Source organism: Triturus cristatus, chromosome 6, assembly GCF_964204655.1.
Source record: "Triturus cristatus chromosome 6, aTriCri1.1, whole genome shotgun sequence".
Lineage (NCBI taxonomy): Eukaryota > Metazoa > Chordata > Amphibia > Caudata > Salamandridae > Triturus > Triturus cristatus.
In genome coordinates, this window is record NC_140589.1 from 1229234246 (window position 1) to 1229248247 (window position 14002).

Consider the following 14002-nt stretch of genomic DNA (forward strand, 5'->3'; position numbering starts at 1 on the left):
AGTGTTCCTGCAGCCACGTCTCTGTGACGAAAAGGATGTCTGGGCTTATTTCCTCTAGCATTAGGGAAATTTCCATGGAGTGTTTGGGGAGTGATCGGCAATTGAGCAGGAGAATAGAGTATATTCTGGGTTTCATTTTGGGATGGGGTGAGAAATGAAAACCGCACTGGTTGCAGGCGGGGTGTTTTATAGATGGGTCCCATGCGTGTAGGCAGGGTGACCCTGCGGCCTGATTTAGTTGATGAAGGGAGTGAGAACTATAGGTGATGATCTGGCATGGTGGATGAGCAGGGGGGGTGGCCCCTGGCCCCGGTCGGTCGCGGACGGGCGCAGACGGGCTTGCCTTTGGCGCGCCTTCGGCGCGCATGCGGCGCGCCCGCAGCACGAGTCCGCTGCGCGTCCGGGGATTACACATTTATATATGAGAGGGGGCGTGGTCTCTGGCCCGTGGGCGTGGCCTGTGGGCTGAGGGAAGCAAATGGCGGCGACTACCACTGTGCCGTGTCAGCGTTCAATCGGCTGCGCGGCGAAGCAGTGATGAGGAAGTTGAGGTAAGCACTAGGAGAGTGCAGTGCAGGTTAAAAAGCAAAGTATTTGTGACAGTTTTACAATTTTTAAAAATCGAGCGTCTCCCGGCTTCCGCCTCAGGAGAGTTGTGCCTCTGAAATGCGTGCTCTTGATCAGCGTGCTTTAAGTAGCCGGGGTGAGGGGGGCGTGGCCTCTGGGCCGTGGGCGTGGCCTGTGGGAAGCAAATGGCGGCGACTACCACTGTGCCGTGTCAGCGTTCAATCGGCTGCGCGGCGAAGCAGTGAAGAGGAAGTTGAGGTAAGCACTAGGAGAGTGCAGTGCAGGTTAAAAAGCAAAGTATTTGTGACAGTTTTACAATTTTTAAAAATCGAGCGTCTCCCGGCTTCCGCCTCAGGAGAGTTGTGCCTCTGAAATGTTTATGGAGAATCCGAGTTTGTGTAAGAGCTGAATAGTTTGGTAAGTGTGCTGTATGCACTGATGGTATGACTTGGCTTTTATTAGCCAGTCGTCCAGATAGGGGAAAACATGAATGTTCTGCCTCCTCAAATGCGCCACTACTACTGCGAGGCATTTTGTAAAAACTCAGGGGGGCTGTGGTGACTCCAAATGGGAGGACTTTGAACTGGTAATGCTGACCGTCCACCACGAACCGAAGATACTTCCTGTGAGCTTGGTGAATGGGAATGTGGAAGTAGGCGTCCTTGAGATCTAAAGTGGTAAGGAAATCTCCTTGTGTTAACAAAGGAAGGACTTGTTGTAGAGTACAAAAACAACAGTTGATGGACAGAATGCAGAACAATGTCATACCTTCACCCCAGTACAGAGATCTTGGCCTAAATCCATCATTTTTTTGCTCACCATGCCGTTTGATGTTTGAACCCAGCCATATGCAAATCAGTCTTGACCCTGTGCCTCATGGGTACAGTCCAGCCCGAACTGCCAAGCCAGGTCCTCCCTGGACTGGAAACAAGCATCCTAGGACCGGTTTCGGGGTTTCATCAGCCAGGATAGCTTGATTCTAGTGGCATGGAGAGCACGGGACCCATGTCTGGGCATACCCTTCTCACTCGGGGTGGATGCTTGTTTCCGGTCCAGGGAAGACATGGCTTGGCAGTTCGGGCTGGACTGTTCCCATGAGGCACAGGGTCAGACTGATTTGCATATGGCCATGTCTGAACTGGGGTAGCGGAGTGAGCTAAAGAATGATGATGGATTAAACCCAGATCAGTTGACTGGGGGTGAGTGCTTGTATTGTTCAAAACTCCATCCATCATCCCCTTTGGTTTTACTTTGTTCGCCCTAAGTTGGCAGGGTATGCCCAGACGTGGGTCCCTTGCTCACTTTGCCACTGGATTCAAGCTAGCCTGGCTGATGACGGTTGATTAGCCAGAAACCGGTCCCAGGATGCTTGTTTCCGGTCCAGTTTAGACATGGCTTGGCAGTTCGGGCTGGACTGTTCCCATGAGGCACAGGGTCAGACTGATTTGCATATGGCCATGTCTGAACTGGGGTGGCGGAGTGAGCTAAAGAATGATGATAGATTAAACCCAGATCAGTTGACTGGGGGTGAGTGCATGCATTGTTCAACACTCCGTCCATCATCCCCTTTGGTTTTGCCTTGTTGTAGAGTGACCATATGGAAATGGTCTGATTGAATGTAAAGGTTTAGTGGTCGGAGGTCTAGTATGGGCCTGAGAGAACCGTCCTTCTTTGGTATGAGGAAATAGAGTGAGTAAACCCCTGAATTTTGGTGATGCAGTGGAACTGGTTCTATTGCATGCTTTTGTAGGAGAGTATTGACCTCCTGTTTTAGTAGTTTCAGATGTTCTTGTGACATGGGACGCTGTCTGGGTGGTATGTGTGGAGGAGTTGAAGTGAGCTCCAGACAATAACCTGAATGAATTATTTGTTTTACCCACCTGTCTGTTGTGATGGAGTTCCAGACAGGTAGGAACTGTGATAATCTCACCTCGACTGGAGTGGAATGGTCTGGGGGGGAGGGAAGGGAAGTAACTGTTTGGAAGTGGAGGCAGTACGAGTGTTGGTGCCTCTACCTCTGCCTTTGGTATTATTGCCTCTATAGCCTCCTCTGTAATATCCTCTGACGGGTGAGGACTGGGTGGGAGTTTTGACAGAAGAGGCGGCGTTGTCAGTGTGGAAATTCTTGGCCGCGCCTCTGTAAGAGGAACGACGAAATGACCCTCTCGCAGTTTGGATTTGCAAGGCCCCCATTGACTTCGCGGTATCAGTGTCTTTCTTCATCTTTTCTAAAGATGTATCGACACTGGGTCCAAACAAATGCTGTTGATCGAAAGGCTGATTTAAAATAGTGTTTTGCACCTCTGGTTTAAATCCGGAGATAACGCAGCCATGCATGTCTACATAAGAGCAGACTAGTATTTATTGCCCTAGAGGCTGTGTCTGCAACATCTAGAGCACAGCGAATGGAGGCGTTTGTAATAATTTTACCTTCTTGAATTAGGTCGTTAGCCCTGGTTTTATACTTATCGGGGAGATGTTCTAATAGGGTCTCCAGATCATCATAATGAGCCCTATCATACCTTGACAATAATGCCTGTGTATTGGCAATCCTCCAAACATTAGCCGCTTGGGATGCCATCCGCTTACCAGAGGCATCTAATATTTTAGACTCTTTATCAGGTGGTGGAGACGCCCCTGAAGTTTGTGGGTTGGCTCTCTTTCGAGCGTTAGAAACAACTAATGAGTCTAGTGGGAGCTGGCCTTTAATATAAGCTGGGTCAGAAGGGGCACGCTTATATTTTTTCTCAATCCTAGGATTGATAACTCTGGCTCTTACAGGGTCTTTAAAGACCTCTGGGGCGTGTTTGATGACCCCCTTGAGCATAGGTAGTGTTATTGTGGACCTTTGCGGAGATGTGATTGTGTCCATAAGGAAGTCATCATCTACGGGGTCAGTGTGCATATCTACCCCATGAAACTGAGCAGCCCTGTGTAGTAGCTGTGAACATCCTATGGAGTCGTCTGGAGGGGATGGTCTAGAGGGTAAATGTCCTCCTGAGGCACATTTAGGTGCACCTGGTGCTTCATAGTCTTCCAAGGGGTCATGTGATGGTGAACTAGGGTCCCTGGGGTCTTCGAATGGTTCACTGTCTCCGTCCCCAAAATTGTCACTATCATCTAAAGGTGGAGTGTTTGGGGGTAATGGGGAATTTATAGGAGAAATGTCAGGGTCAGGCACCAATGGAGGTGGGGAGATGTCCCTTATGGGAGAAGTTTGGGCATTTTTCTTCTGAGGAACTGGAGCTAGAGGGGTCAATTTCCTCTTCTTAGGCTGCAGTATTATTTGACCTGTTTTGGGATTTTGTAGAGGAGTCTTTTGCAATGGGTCTGGCTTAAAAAGTTCTTCACCAGCAGTTTCCTTTTTGGGAACAAACTTTTTCGGGTCCGAGCGTTTATCTGGTGTAGCTTTTGGAGGTGTTTTTAGCTCCTTTTGCTTTTGATCGGAACCTTTCTTTGGTTGAGGACCAGAATCTTTTTTCGGTTCGGAAGGTTTAGGTTCTGAAGATTTCTTCGGTACCGGTTGTAAAGGTTCCGGATGTTTTTTCGGTCCCGGTTGTTTCGGATCCGGATGTTTCTTTGGTTTCGGTTGCTTCGGGTCCGAAATGTTTCTCGGTTCGGGCTGCTTCGGTTCCGAGTGTTTTTTTCGGTAGGGGCTTGGGTTCCGAAGATTGTTTCGGTTCCGGGTGACTAGGTTCCGAGACTTTCTATGGTGGGAGTTGTTTCGGGACTGAAACGTGGTCGGAGTGGTGGGAAGGTTGACTCGAGCCCGAGTCACCTGAAGGCTTTAGTTTCGTCTTCTTTGTCGGGCCAGAAGGCGGGGCAACAGAAGTGTGAGAATGGCGTCCACCTAGGCCGGAGGGTGAAGGTGTTACCATAGCCTTGTCCGACATGGAAGGGTGAGCGGGTTCAGTAGGGTCGACGTCTGTACTTACGACCCGTTGACCTGCCGGAATGCTGTCGTCATCGTCTGCTTCGTCATGGGCCTGCTGATCATCTTCGGAATCGGGGTCTTCGGCTTGAGAGTCGATGACCAACTGTCCCTCAGTGTCTTCCGACTCCTGTTGATCTGGAGTCTCTGGGACGATGTTGCCATGGCCCTTCGAGGCTGTCGATCTCTGATGGTTTTATTTGACTTGACGGAGATGCAGGCATGGAAGTGTCGACTTTCGTGTTGTGGCGACAAACAGAGGTTGCAGACTTGGTGCAGATCAGTGTGGGGGGAATTTGTGTCCACATTGAGGGCACTTCTTGAAAGGTGTCCTTTCCATCGGCCAAGGGCCTGATGGCGCAGGTGGGCCCGACGGCCCGCGTGGACAACCAGAATCGAAATGTAGGTTTTAAACGATGCGCGTCGAAGAGGGATCACGATCGAAAAACAATACAGACGATAGGGTTAGGGACTGCGCGTCGAAAGGTCGATCGGTAACGAACCAGACCGGGAGCACGACAAAAACATCCACGGAAAAAATCAATCTGAAGATGGAGTCGATGCCCATGCGCACTATAGTCCATAGGAGGACTCGCCTATCTCGTGACTACAAAGACTTCTTCCAGGACAACAACAAAGTGTAATCATCCGGGCCCACCACCAGATGGCGACCTATGTTCAGTGTGTGAACTGCAGCTCATATGCCTCGAACATAATAACTTGGCCACTTTAATAAAAAAAAAAATCCATCTGAGTAATAGATACATAATAAGTGAAAGGAGCTGTTGGATTGTTAAAGCAAACAGATTGGAAAGAGCCACAGACCAACAGGATAAGACCTAATGAAAGTGTTTCGACAGGAGCTAAAGATCCAATTGAGGGCACAGAGTTCTCTAGCATGAATTGTGGCCTTTAACAAAATACAGACAGTAGATAGATGCAGAACCATTGCTTTCCACAATAAAACATAAGTCTGAAAGTACCCAGATCAAAGAAACATTCAACAAGGACATTATTAACATGATTAAGTGAGGCTTCATGCAACCCACACTCCTTTCAGGTCTGGTTATAGCATAAAATGGCACTTGATCTGTTCAAATTAAAAAAACATGCACACAGTGCACAGAATGCAGATACAAGAGGGGTCAGTGAAAAGTGATTGTTTTATAGTACAGTTGGCAAAAGGAGATATCCACTATATGTATGGCTTAACAAACAACTAAAAAGAAACACTCCAAATTAAATGTATTTCTGGGCAATTCCGCAATGAGATCATGAATTAAGGAGAGGAACTGTGAGGCCTGGCAGAAGTCTATAATCTTTGAGTCAAAGCTCTTCCCATCCAATCCCATCAGTGGGCACAATTTTCAGCTCTAACAACACTTTTTTGATCTTGCCTTAAAATACCAGTTTTCCCAACTTATTGTTATTGTTTGCAAAAGGGTGCATCAACCATGAATGTCACCTGGCCATGATTTACGATAACTTAACATTGACTGTTTTCACGTATATGCAGGCTACACCTCCTTGGTTCATACCACAATGTGTAATTCTATCCCTGTTTTATCCCATTACTTAAACCGGATATTCTTTCGAATGTATCCCTAATGGTGATATATCTCTGCAAGTTCATTATTTCCACCTGATATATTTTGTGTGACTGATGCAGTTAAGGCCAAATGGCCGACATTTGTTGTTAATAAACTTGAAAGTTAACTAATTTAACATAAGTATTTTTTCCACCCAAAATTGGCAGAAGTTGTTTATTCACCCCAAATTGAACCTGTGGTTAAGATAAAAAGAAGGAGCGTACACACTTTTATAACTAGAGAACTGTATAACTAGAGAAATAAGCGTTAACACCACTGAAGAACTTCCCATTTATACATCTTCTGAATCTATTTTAGCAGACCAACTTTGTCTTAAATTTGCAGCTATTATCAAGGAACATATGCAACCTCTATATGATATATTGGATCTTACTGAATCCCAGCTGACATCGGTTTCGGGATTTATCCCATTGGAATCCCAACTCGTGTCACACTACCTTCATCGAGTCGACATCGCCAATCGCTTTTGAAGGTCCTTCTAAACCTTCTGTGATGTCAGTTGAGCCAGTCTGAACTATTCCTGTCCCAAATAGAATACATTTGGGGACTTATCCTGTAATCCTGACGAGCCTCTTGCTGAACATGCTTAAACACACTTGAGGGCAAAAAGTGCCAACAACGATTCTGTCTCCTCTTGCACCCTCAGCAAACCGCTCGCAGAGTGCCCTTGTGTGTTGATTTTTGCAAATGTTTTGAAGCTGCACACTTAATCTCTTAAAGATGGGTGACCAGCCAAATAACAAAGTTGCACATTGGCACTTAGACTTTAATACTTAATTTCAATTAAATTATGTATGCAAGGAACATTTCATGGATTAGTCCATCGTTAAAATCTTTGGAGGGCGACTGCGTGGTTATTAATTTTAGCAATCACCTCTATGTCAGTAATTTGATACCAAGCAGCCGTGGTCGCGGCAGGTAAGAGCAGTGGGGCTAGGTGAGGGGGGATTTTGAGAGACGACCACAAGGGAACATTAAATAAATAAATAATTTTCCTTTGTGGTCATCTCTCGAAATCCCCCCTCACCTGGCCCCACCGCTCTGACCTGCAGCGGCTGTGGCTGAATTTAAGACAGACCACCCACTTATTATATAAAACCTACTATTCCATGTAATCATCCAATTCAATCTCTTCCTACTGATTCCACCTTGCAGACTTCCAACAGATTCTTAACACTCCAGAACACAGACAAGTTTTATTGACAATTTATCATAACTTTATGTTAACCCCTGATCAAGAAAGGTAACTTTGTTGCTGAGGATTTGGGCTTTAACAGATTCTCTACACCATTTAACATTGATAATCTGTCCAATCACACTATGTTTTCGCAACAAGAATTTCATATGATTCTTAGTGGCGATTTCAACTGCAAACTTTATATACTTAACTTTTGGACTTTCCTAACTCCCACAAGATAAATGTTGTTACCTCTGCCCGACAAGATTCCAGATGTGTTAAACAGGGAAACTATGTTTTAGCACGAGATTTGATCAACACCAATGAGGGCAGCTACAATGCGAAAGTGTCCATACTCTTTTTGGTGGAAGTAGCGCCTCGGCATCGACTACATTTTTCTGCCAGGTGGACTTGTGTACTACTGTGTGGCTTGTGATAGGATTGTTAATCATTGGGGGGGGAACATAATCCTCTAGGTGCTACCATTTATCTCCGACATAACCAATGTATGTAGAGCCGCTGAGGACCAGAACTGTTTCATGACCAAAAATAACAGTTTGAGGTTAGCAAGGAATATACCTAATCCTAGCAGGTTTCTTGAATCCCTGGTTAACTGCAACGTAAGTCTTTCTAATATTTGTTTAATAGATCTACTAGCCCATGGCATCATTTGTGCAACTTTTACAGACTTGTGCAGATTGATTTATACATCACTACCTAAACCTGTTTGGCCAATAGTGTCCCTTTACCCTAGACGGTTTGATGCTGCATGTTCTCTTTCCAACAGGCGTATATGCAGAGATCTCTCTAAGAACCCAAGGGACAAAAAGGAGGGGATTGATTGGAGGGTCCAATATATAGCCTCATTGATACACAACAAATATGAGATCAGACGGAGTAACTTGGTGCTATTGCTGTCTGCCTGTAAATTAAAAAATCCTAAGGCTTTCTGGCCTTATGTTTATTCAATAAGGACCAGTAATAGTGCTTTTTCCAACATGAGCACTCATATTACTGGTAACCAATGGCGTACTCATTTTTCTGGAACACGTAGCCTCAATTGGAATGATAACAAGGGCCTCAGTGCCTTCATATCTCCTGAAACCGGAAATAAACTTACCTTTAATTACCAGGAGGTAGTACAGGCTTTATAAGAAAGTCCCTCTGGCAAAGCCCCTAGGCCAGACGGGGTGCCTTTGGATTTATTTAAATGCAATATAGATATGTGGCCCCCTTTCCTAATATATATTTTTTAATAGTATATTAATTCACTTCAGCCCCATTCTTAGTCGGAATCAATAATTGTTGCCATTTTTAAAAAGGCAATTGTCTACAATCTTCTTGTTGTAGGCTCATGTCCCTCATCAATTCCACAGTCAAAATAATTAGTAGAATTCTTTTTAACGGAATAAAAGTTTTGGCATTCTTATCTCTTGCCAATACGGCTTTTAAGAGGGTCTAGATACATTAGAGCAATGCCTAAATCTCCATTTTACTATTGGTAAATACACCATTGCCAAGCGCTGCCCTTTGTACATAGCCTTCAAGTACCTTTACTGCGCATTTAACCGTGTCAATCGATCAAAGTTATGGAAACTATTACATGGGATGGTCACAGATGTTGCCTTGATGAACTTTCTTTCAGACCTGCATTTTAACCTTATTACAAAGGTCAAGTTTGGACCTAATGACGAATGTGCCAATCTTTTTAATTTAGAAGAACATGGTGTCCAACAAGACTGCATACTTGCCCCTATTTTATTTATTTGCTATATCACCAAATTAAATGGTTATCTAGAAAATAGTTTCATGAATGTGCCAAGGTTCGACTCTAGACCCATCCCTACCATACTCTATGCAGATGACGCTGTTCTCTTGACTTGAACTCCTCTAGGTCTGGCCGCAGCTTTTATTCGTTTGATGTCTGACCTAGACCTTGAAACTAATGTTAAGTCCCACATAATGCCATGTGGTCCCAACAGTACAAGGCTGTGTTCCTTTTCCATTAACAATACCAACTTAGTAAAGCTGTCCAATTTCCCTTATCTTGGAGTAGTTTTTGATTCTACATATGCCTAAAGCACAATTTAGATGCCTAAAAATGAGCCAATCTCTGTGTGCAATGATTCATTTATCCTGTTACCTCGGTGGCAAACCCATAGCTCCCTTGCTAGAAATGTATAAATCCGAATCTTTTTCAAATGCTACTTATGGCTATTTCTCCATCTCCTGCAGATGGAAGAGAATTGTTTTTGCGGCCTTCTTTCTCACCCACCTAGCACGTTGTACCCTGTGTGACACGAGGAGCTGATAGTGCCTTATCTCGAATTTAGAATTAGTACTAATCGCCACATGATGCTACCCTCTTGGTTAATACAGCAGTACTAGTATTTGTCTTTGTTCTTGTGACGGCTCTTCCTTTTTTTGTGTGTAAATTCTACAAAGTATTTTACAATAGATATGTAATTCCGCTGTTAAAACTTTACAGTGTTAAAATGCAGACCAGTTTTGTGTTTCATGCAGATGCTAAAGGATGATATATTCTGTTTTACTCTGGGCTCCTTTTTATATCAATTGTTTGCTGTAAAAATTCAATGCTTATTTAGATCCGATTTTTAACTGCATGTTTACTTATTTGAATATACTTTTAGGATTATTAATAACAGAAGTGAAGTTTATTGATGACTAAAAAATGTAGTTCATTATTTTATACAAGACTATATATTTCTTAAAAGTGTTGATAGATCCTGAGTAGATCAGTTGATTTTGACCTCAATTTGGAGATCCTGCTTTTCCAGGGGAATTTAAAATGCTAAGTCATTTGGCTGCCTCCCAATGTCATTTTTGTTTCTTTAGCAGCTTGGTTAGAACACAAATAATGGATTAAATAGAAAACATCCTGTTTGCCATCTTCAGTTGAAACATTTTCTTTGGGAAAAAATTATATACTATCCATATCTATGTCTATGGAAACAATGGCATCACAATGTAATGGATATTTTTATTGCTTAAGACCGTCAAGAACATCTTGAGGAAATTATTAAGACCTGATCTGTTGAAGAATTGAAGTATCTCCATTTCTGCTACAAGCATCATTAAATGTTGCGTATTACCTTGAGCTTCGGGAGGCAATAAAATGTACCTTGTGTAATCATAAAACAGAGCATTTGGCTCTTAACATAATTTGGATGCAAAGAAAGGACAATATGCATAACAAATATGTAAGATGGCAGGCAGTTGCAGTTTTTTTTCATCCCTCTTTTTTGTTAATTTTTTATTTTTTCTCGTATAAACTTTTAAAGGTGTATTTTCTCTACTCTTCGTTTTTCACAATTCTATTTATCTTTCTCCTTGTGGTGATCATGATGGCAATGAAGGTAACTAACCTGGTGTTCCACAACAACCAGCAAACAATCACAATTAGTTGTGGTAAGGAACTTTTCTGGTTTACTTTTTTGTGGCGCTGGAGGTCAAACTGCCGTATGGCAATTACAGAAGATGAATGCTCAGGTTCAATGCAGTGGCGTAGCTAGGCACTTGGCTGCCCGTGGCGGTCCCTGCTGAAGAGTGGGTGGGCGGTGGAGGGGAATTGCTGTCAAGATTTTCGGCAAGCTCAGTTAAGTATGGGGGTGGGGGGGGCCACCCCCAAAACTCGGGAAACACCCAGGGCCGACCGCCCCCCCCCCGCGCTATGCCACTGGTTCGATGTTAAAATATGGCCCAAAATAATACAACAGAAAATTGAATGCACTCTCGCCAAACAACCCAAAGTGCATGACTTGCATCAAGAAAAGAAAATGATAACCACCACATAACTAAGGGATTATTATGCATTTCTTAGGTACCTGCTTTTCCATCAGTTTTGGGATCCATAATAACAAATTCAGGACGCAGTTTACTGATTCTGCGCCCTTTCAAGATTGGGACAAGCCCACCAAGGTACTCGAGGTACAGCGTGTAACAGGGACCTCCGACCTCAGGGTCATCTTCCGTCCTCTTCATAGTGCAGTGCAGCCTTTCATTGCCAGCCGTGGGGTAACTGACGAAATCCCGCATGTTATTCGGATCTGGAATGGGAGGCTGTAAGAAAGATAGATCATGACCTTCCTAAGCAAATAAAACTACATTTAAGAGACAGTTAACAAATGTCTTAATAAATCACATAAAATAGTAAAAAAAGAAAGCTTCAGATGTAGTTAGGTATTTTACAAGAAGTTCTTTGCTGCAGCCTCTTTTAGGACTAAAGGCTACAAGTGACCATGGACCTCACATCTCAATACCAAATGCGAAGCAGAGGTGCTTTGGAGGTACATTAACACAAAACACACTCCAGGCTCATTGCAACTATTACATCATTGCAATGTACAGAACTGAACATGGGTAAGTATCAACATTTTTTATTTCTCCAAGGGAACCTGAGGACATCAAACAATAGAAAAGAAGCTTGCGCTGTCTATCGGGTCAGTTTGAACAGAGGTGTAAAATACCCCTCTGTTGATCACTACCCCTGTAAGTCTTATTTTGTGTATGACACTGTAAGATTGTTCCCTGCAGCTTCAAGCGAATCTCATGGACTAGACATGTATGGTGATACGAGTCACAGTAGACTGAAATATAACATGGATTTTCTCAAATTATGTGGATTTTTAGTTTACCTCCCAGTGCTTACCCTCACCTCATCTACCCTTGCATCAACCACAATAAATTTTAAAAAAAATGTAAACTCTAGTTTGCATCCCCTCCCCCTTTTAAGCCTCTTTCCGAGTTTCCTTCACAGATTCCCTTGAATGGCATTAAAAAAAATATATGGGATCCTGCCACCCTGTTATCTCCCTCAGACTTACTCTCTATAACCAATATATTTGAAAATAGACCTCATATCTCTATAAGCCTCCCTCACTTCACAGTGTATTTAAAAAATTACATTACATGGAATCCTACCACCTGCCTCCACCTGTCTCTTCCTTTCCTTTACTCTTCCCTCACATGCTTCCTTCTGTCTTACATGAGTACTTCTACCAAAGCGAGCCACTGCTGAGCACAGAAGATTCCCAAGCTTTGTACAGGAGAAAAGGGAGAGGATGTGTGGCGGCAGCAAAGCATCACATGCCATTCAACTGTTTTACTCAAAACGTTTGCGACCCTGACGAAGCAAAGGAACATGGGAAAAGTGTCCACTTTGCAGAACTGAAATCACAGCTGTGAAAAATTAAATTTGTTTACACTTCTGGGACATCAAAGCAATCAATAACAGGCCTTTAATTCCCTTGATCATGAGGAGTGATGGTTCCTTCAGATATGCACAAAATAAAATATTAATGGCTGAAATGGAGTGAACATGTTAACTATTTTAAGATCAGCACCTTCAACCAACAGAGGCATATTCAAGGAACATCTGGGTTATGTGTTTAATTCAATATAAGGCATATAACAGAACAACTCTAAGCCAAGCACTTCACAGCCGTATGTGCCTGCAATAAGAATACCAGATTTTGTGTACCTTAATTGTTGATATAAAGGCAGTTGTGAGGTATGAACACAGTCGAGGGGGCAGAATCAGCTTGCCAATGTCCTTGTCGTCCCGCAAACAGCTTGCAATTGCTTTCTGGCATAGGAGCTGCAGGTTAGAGATCCTGTGCTCTACACGAACAACGTAGAGAGCTGGTCCAGAGGCGAGGAACAGGCGGGAATCCCTGTGACCCCAGCAGATAGAAGTGATAGGACGCTGTGGTAAAGAAAGGAGGTCACAGTCAGCTACACAAACGGAGCAGAACTCCTATCCTCAGCTGACAGTAGTGTGTGTGTGTGGTACTCATAAAAATGTTTAAGTTAAATCAGCTGAATAGTGTGTGTGGAGGATAAAAAACATTTTCGATATATTTAATACGCTATTGACGAGTATTTTAGAAAAACAATTGCATTTAGATCATTCCACAGTGCCCCCAGCAGGAAGACTATCCGTACTGGCGGGAGAGAGGAAAGATACAAGAGAGCACTGCTGGTGCTTTCCCAGTCATTAGAGATCTGATGTAAACCAGGAACTGTTCAATCCAACAAATCTGAGCTAAGTTCGAAAAGGTCAGATTTCTCTTAACAACAGGTTAATGCTAAGCACCTCGGGAAAAAAATCGACTGCGACCAACACCATATCAATATTGTTCCCTCACATTCTTGTCTTTCCTGGGAATGATAGTGGAGTGATGCAAACAGTTGATGTCCAACTTTTAGGCATCTTGAGCAACAAACTTACCGGTTAGGCTTCAGACCCTGCTCCAGCGCAGAAACTTTATCTATCCTGATGGTCAATGAAGCACTGGACATCCTGAACAAAGAGAGGTCAGGGCAGAAAGCCCAACTAATCTGCTCGCCTGCCTCCAACACAAACTAACACAGGGCCATGCTCATCATAGTCAGATCCCACATGAGCATAGAATATTGTTCCTAGGTTCTTGGATTCTGCCTTCCAGTGAAAAGCAATGATCTCCATGCCCGAAGTTATGACATTTGCAAATGAAACTCCAAGGGGTATGGGGGAGCTGCGCAGGGTAAAGGGGAAAGAAGAGAGGTGGCTTATGATGAATCAAGGATTCACCAGGAGGAAATTGCGGAGTGGTGGAAGTAGCTAGCCATGTGCGACTGATAGTGTAGCACTGAATAAGAATGTGCATGCACTTTTTCGCTTGCCCTTGTAACACATCAGGTATATGGTTCTGTAAT

At 43.7% G+C, this 14002-nt stretch overlaps 1 protein-coding gene across 2 annotated transcripts in view; it reads right to left on the reverse strand.

The window, feature by feature from the left end:
- Positions 1–14002, reverse strand: part of TULP4 (TUB like protein 4) — a 787154-nt gene that overhangs the window by 193955 nt on the left and 579197 nt on the right. For both annotated transcript variants that reach the window (XM_085612155.1, XM_085612156.1), the window contains 2 exons: positions 12786–13010; positions 11131–11365 (listed from right to left, as the gene is read on the reverse strand). In XM_085612155.1, the coding sequence (XP_085468281.1) occupies positions 11131–11365; positions 12786–13010 (460 nt within the window). The remainder of the gene's footprint in view (positions 1–11130; positions 11366–12785; positions 13011–14002) is intronic.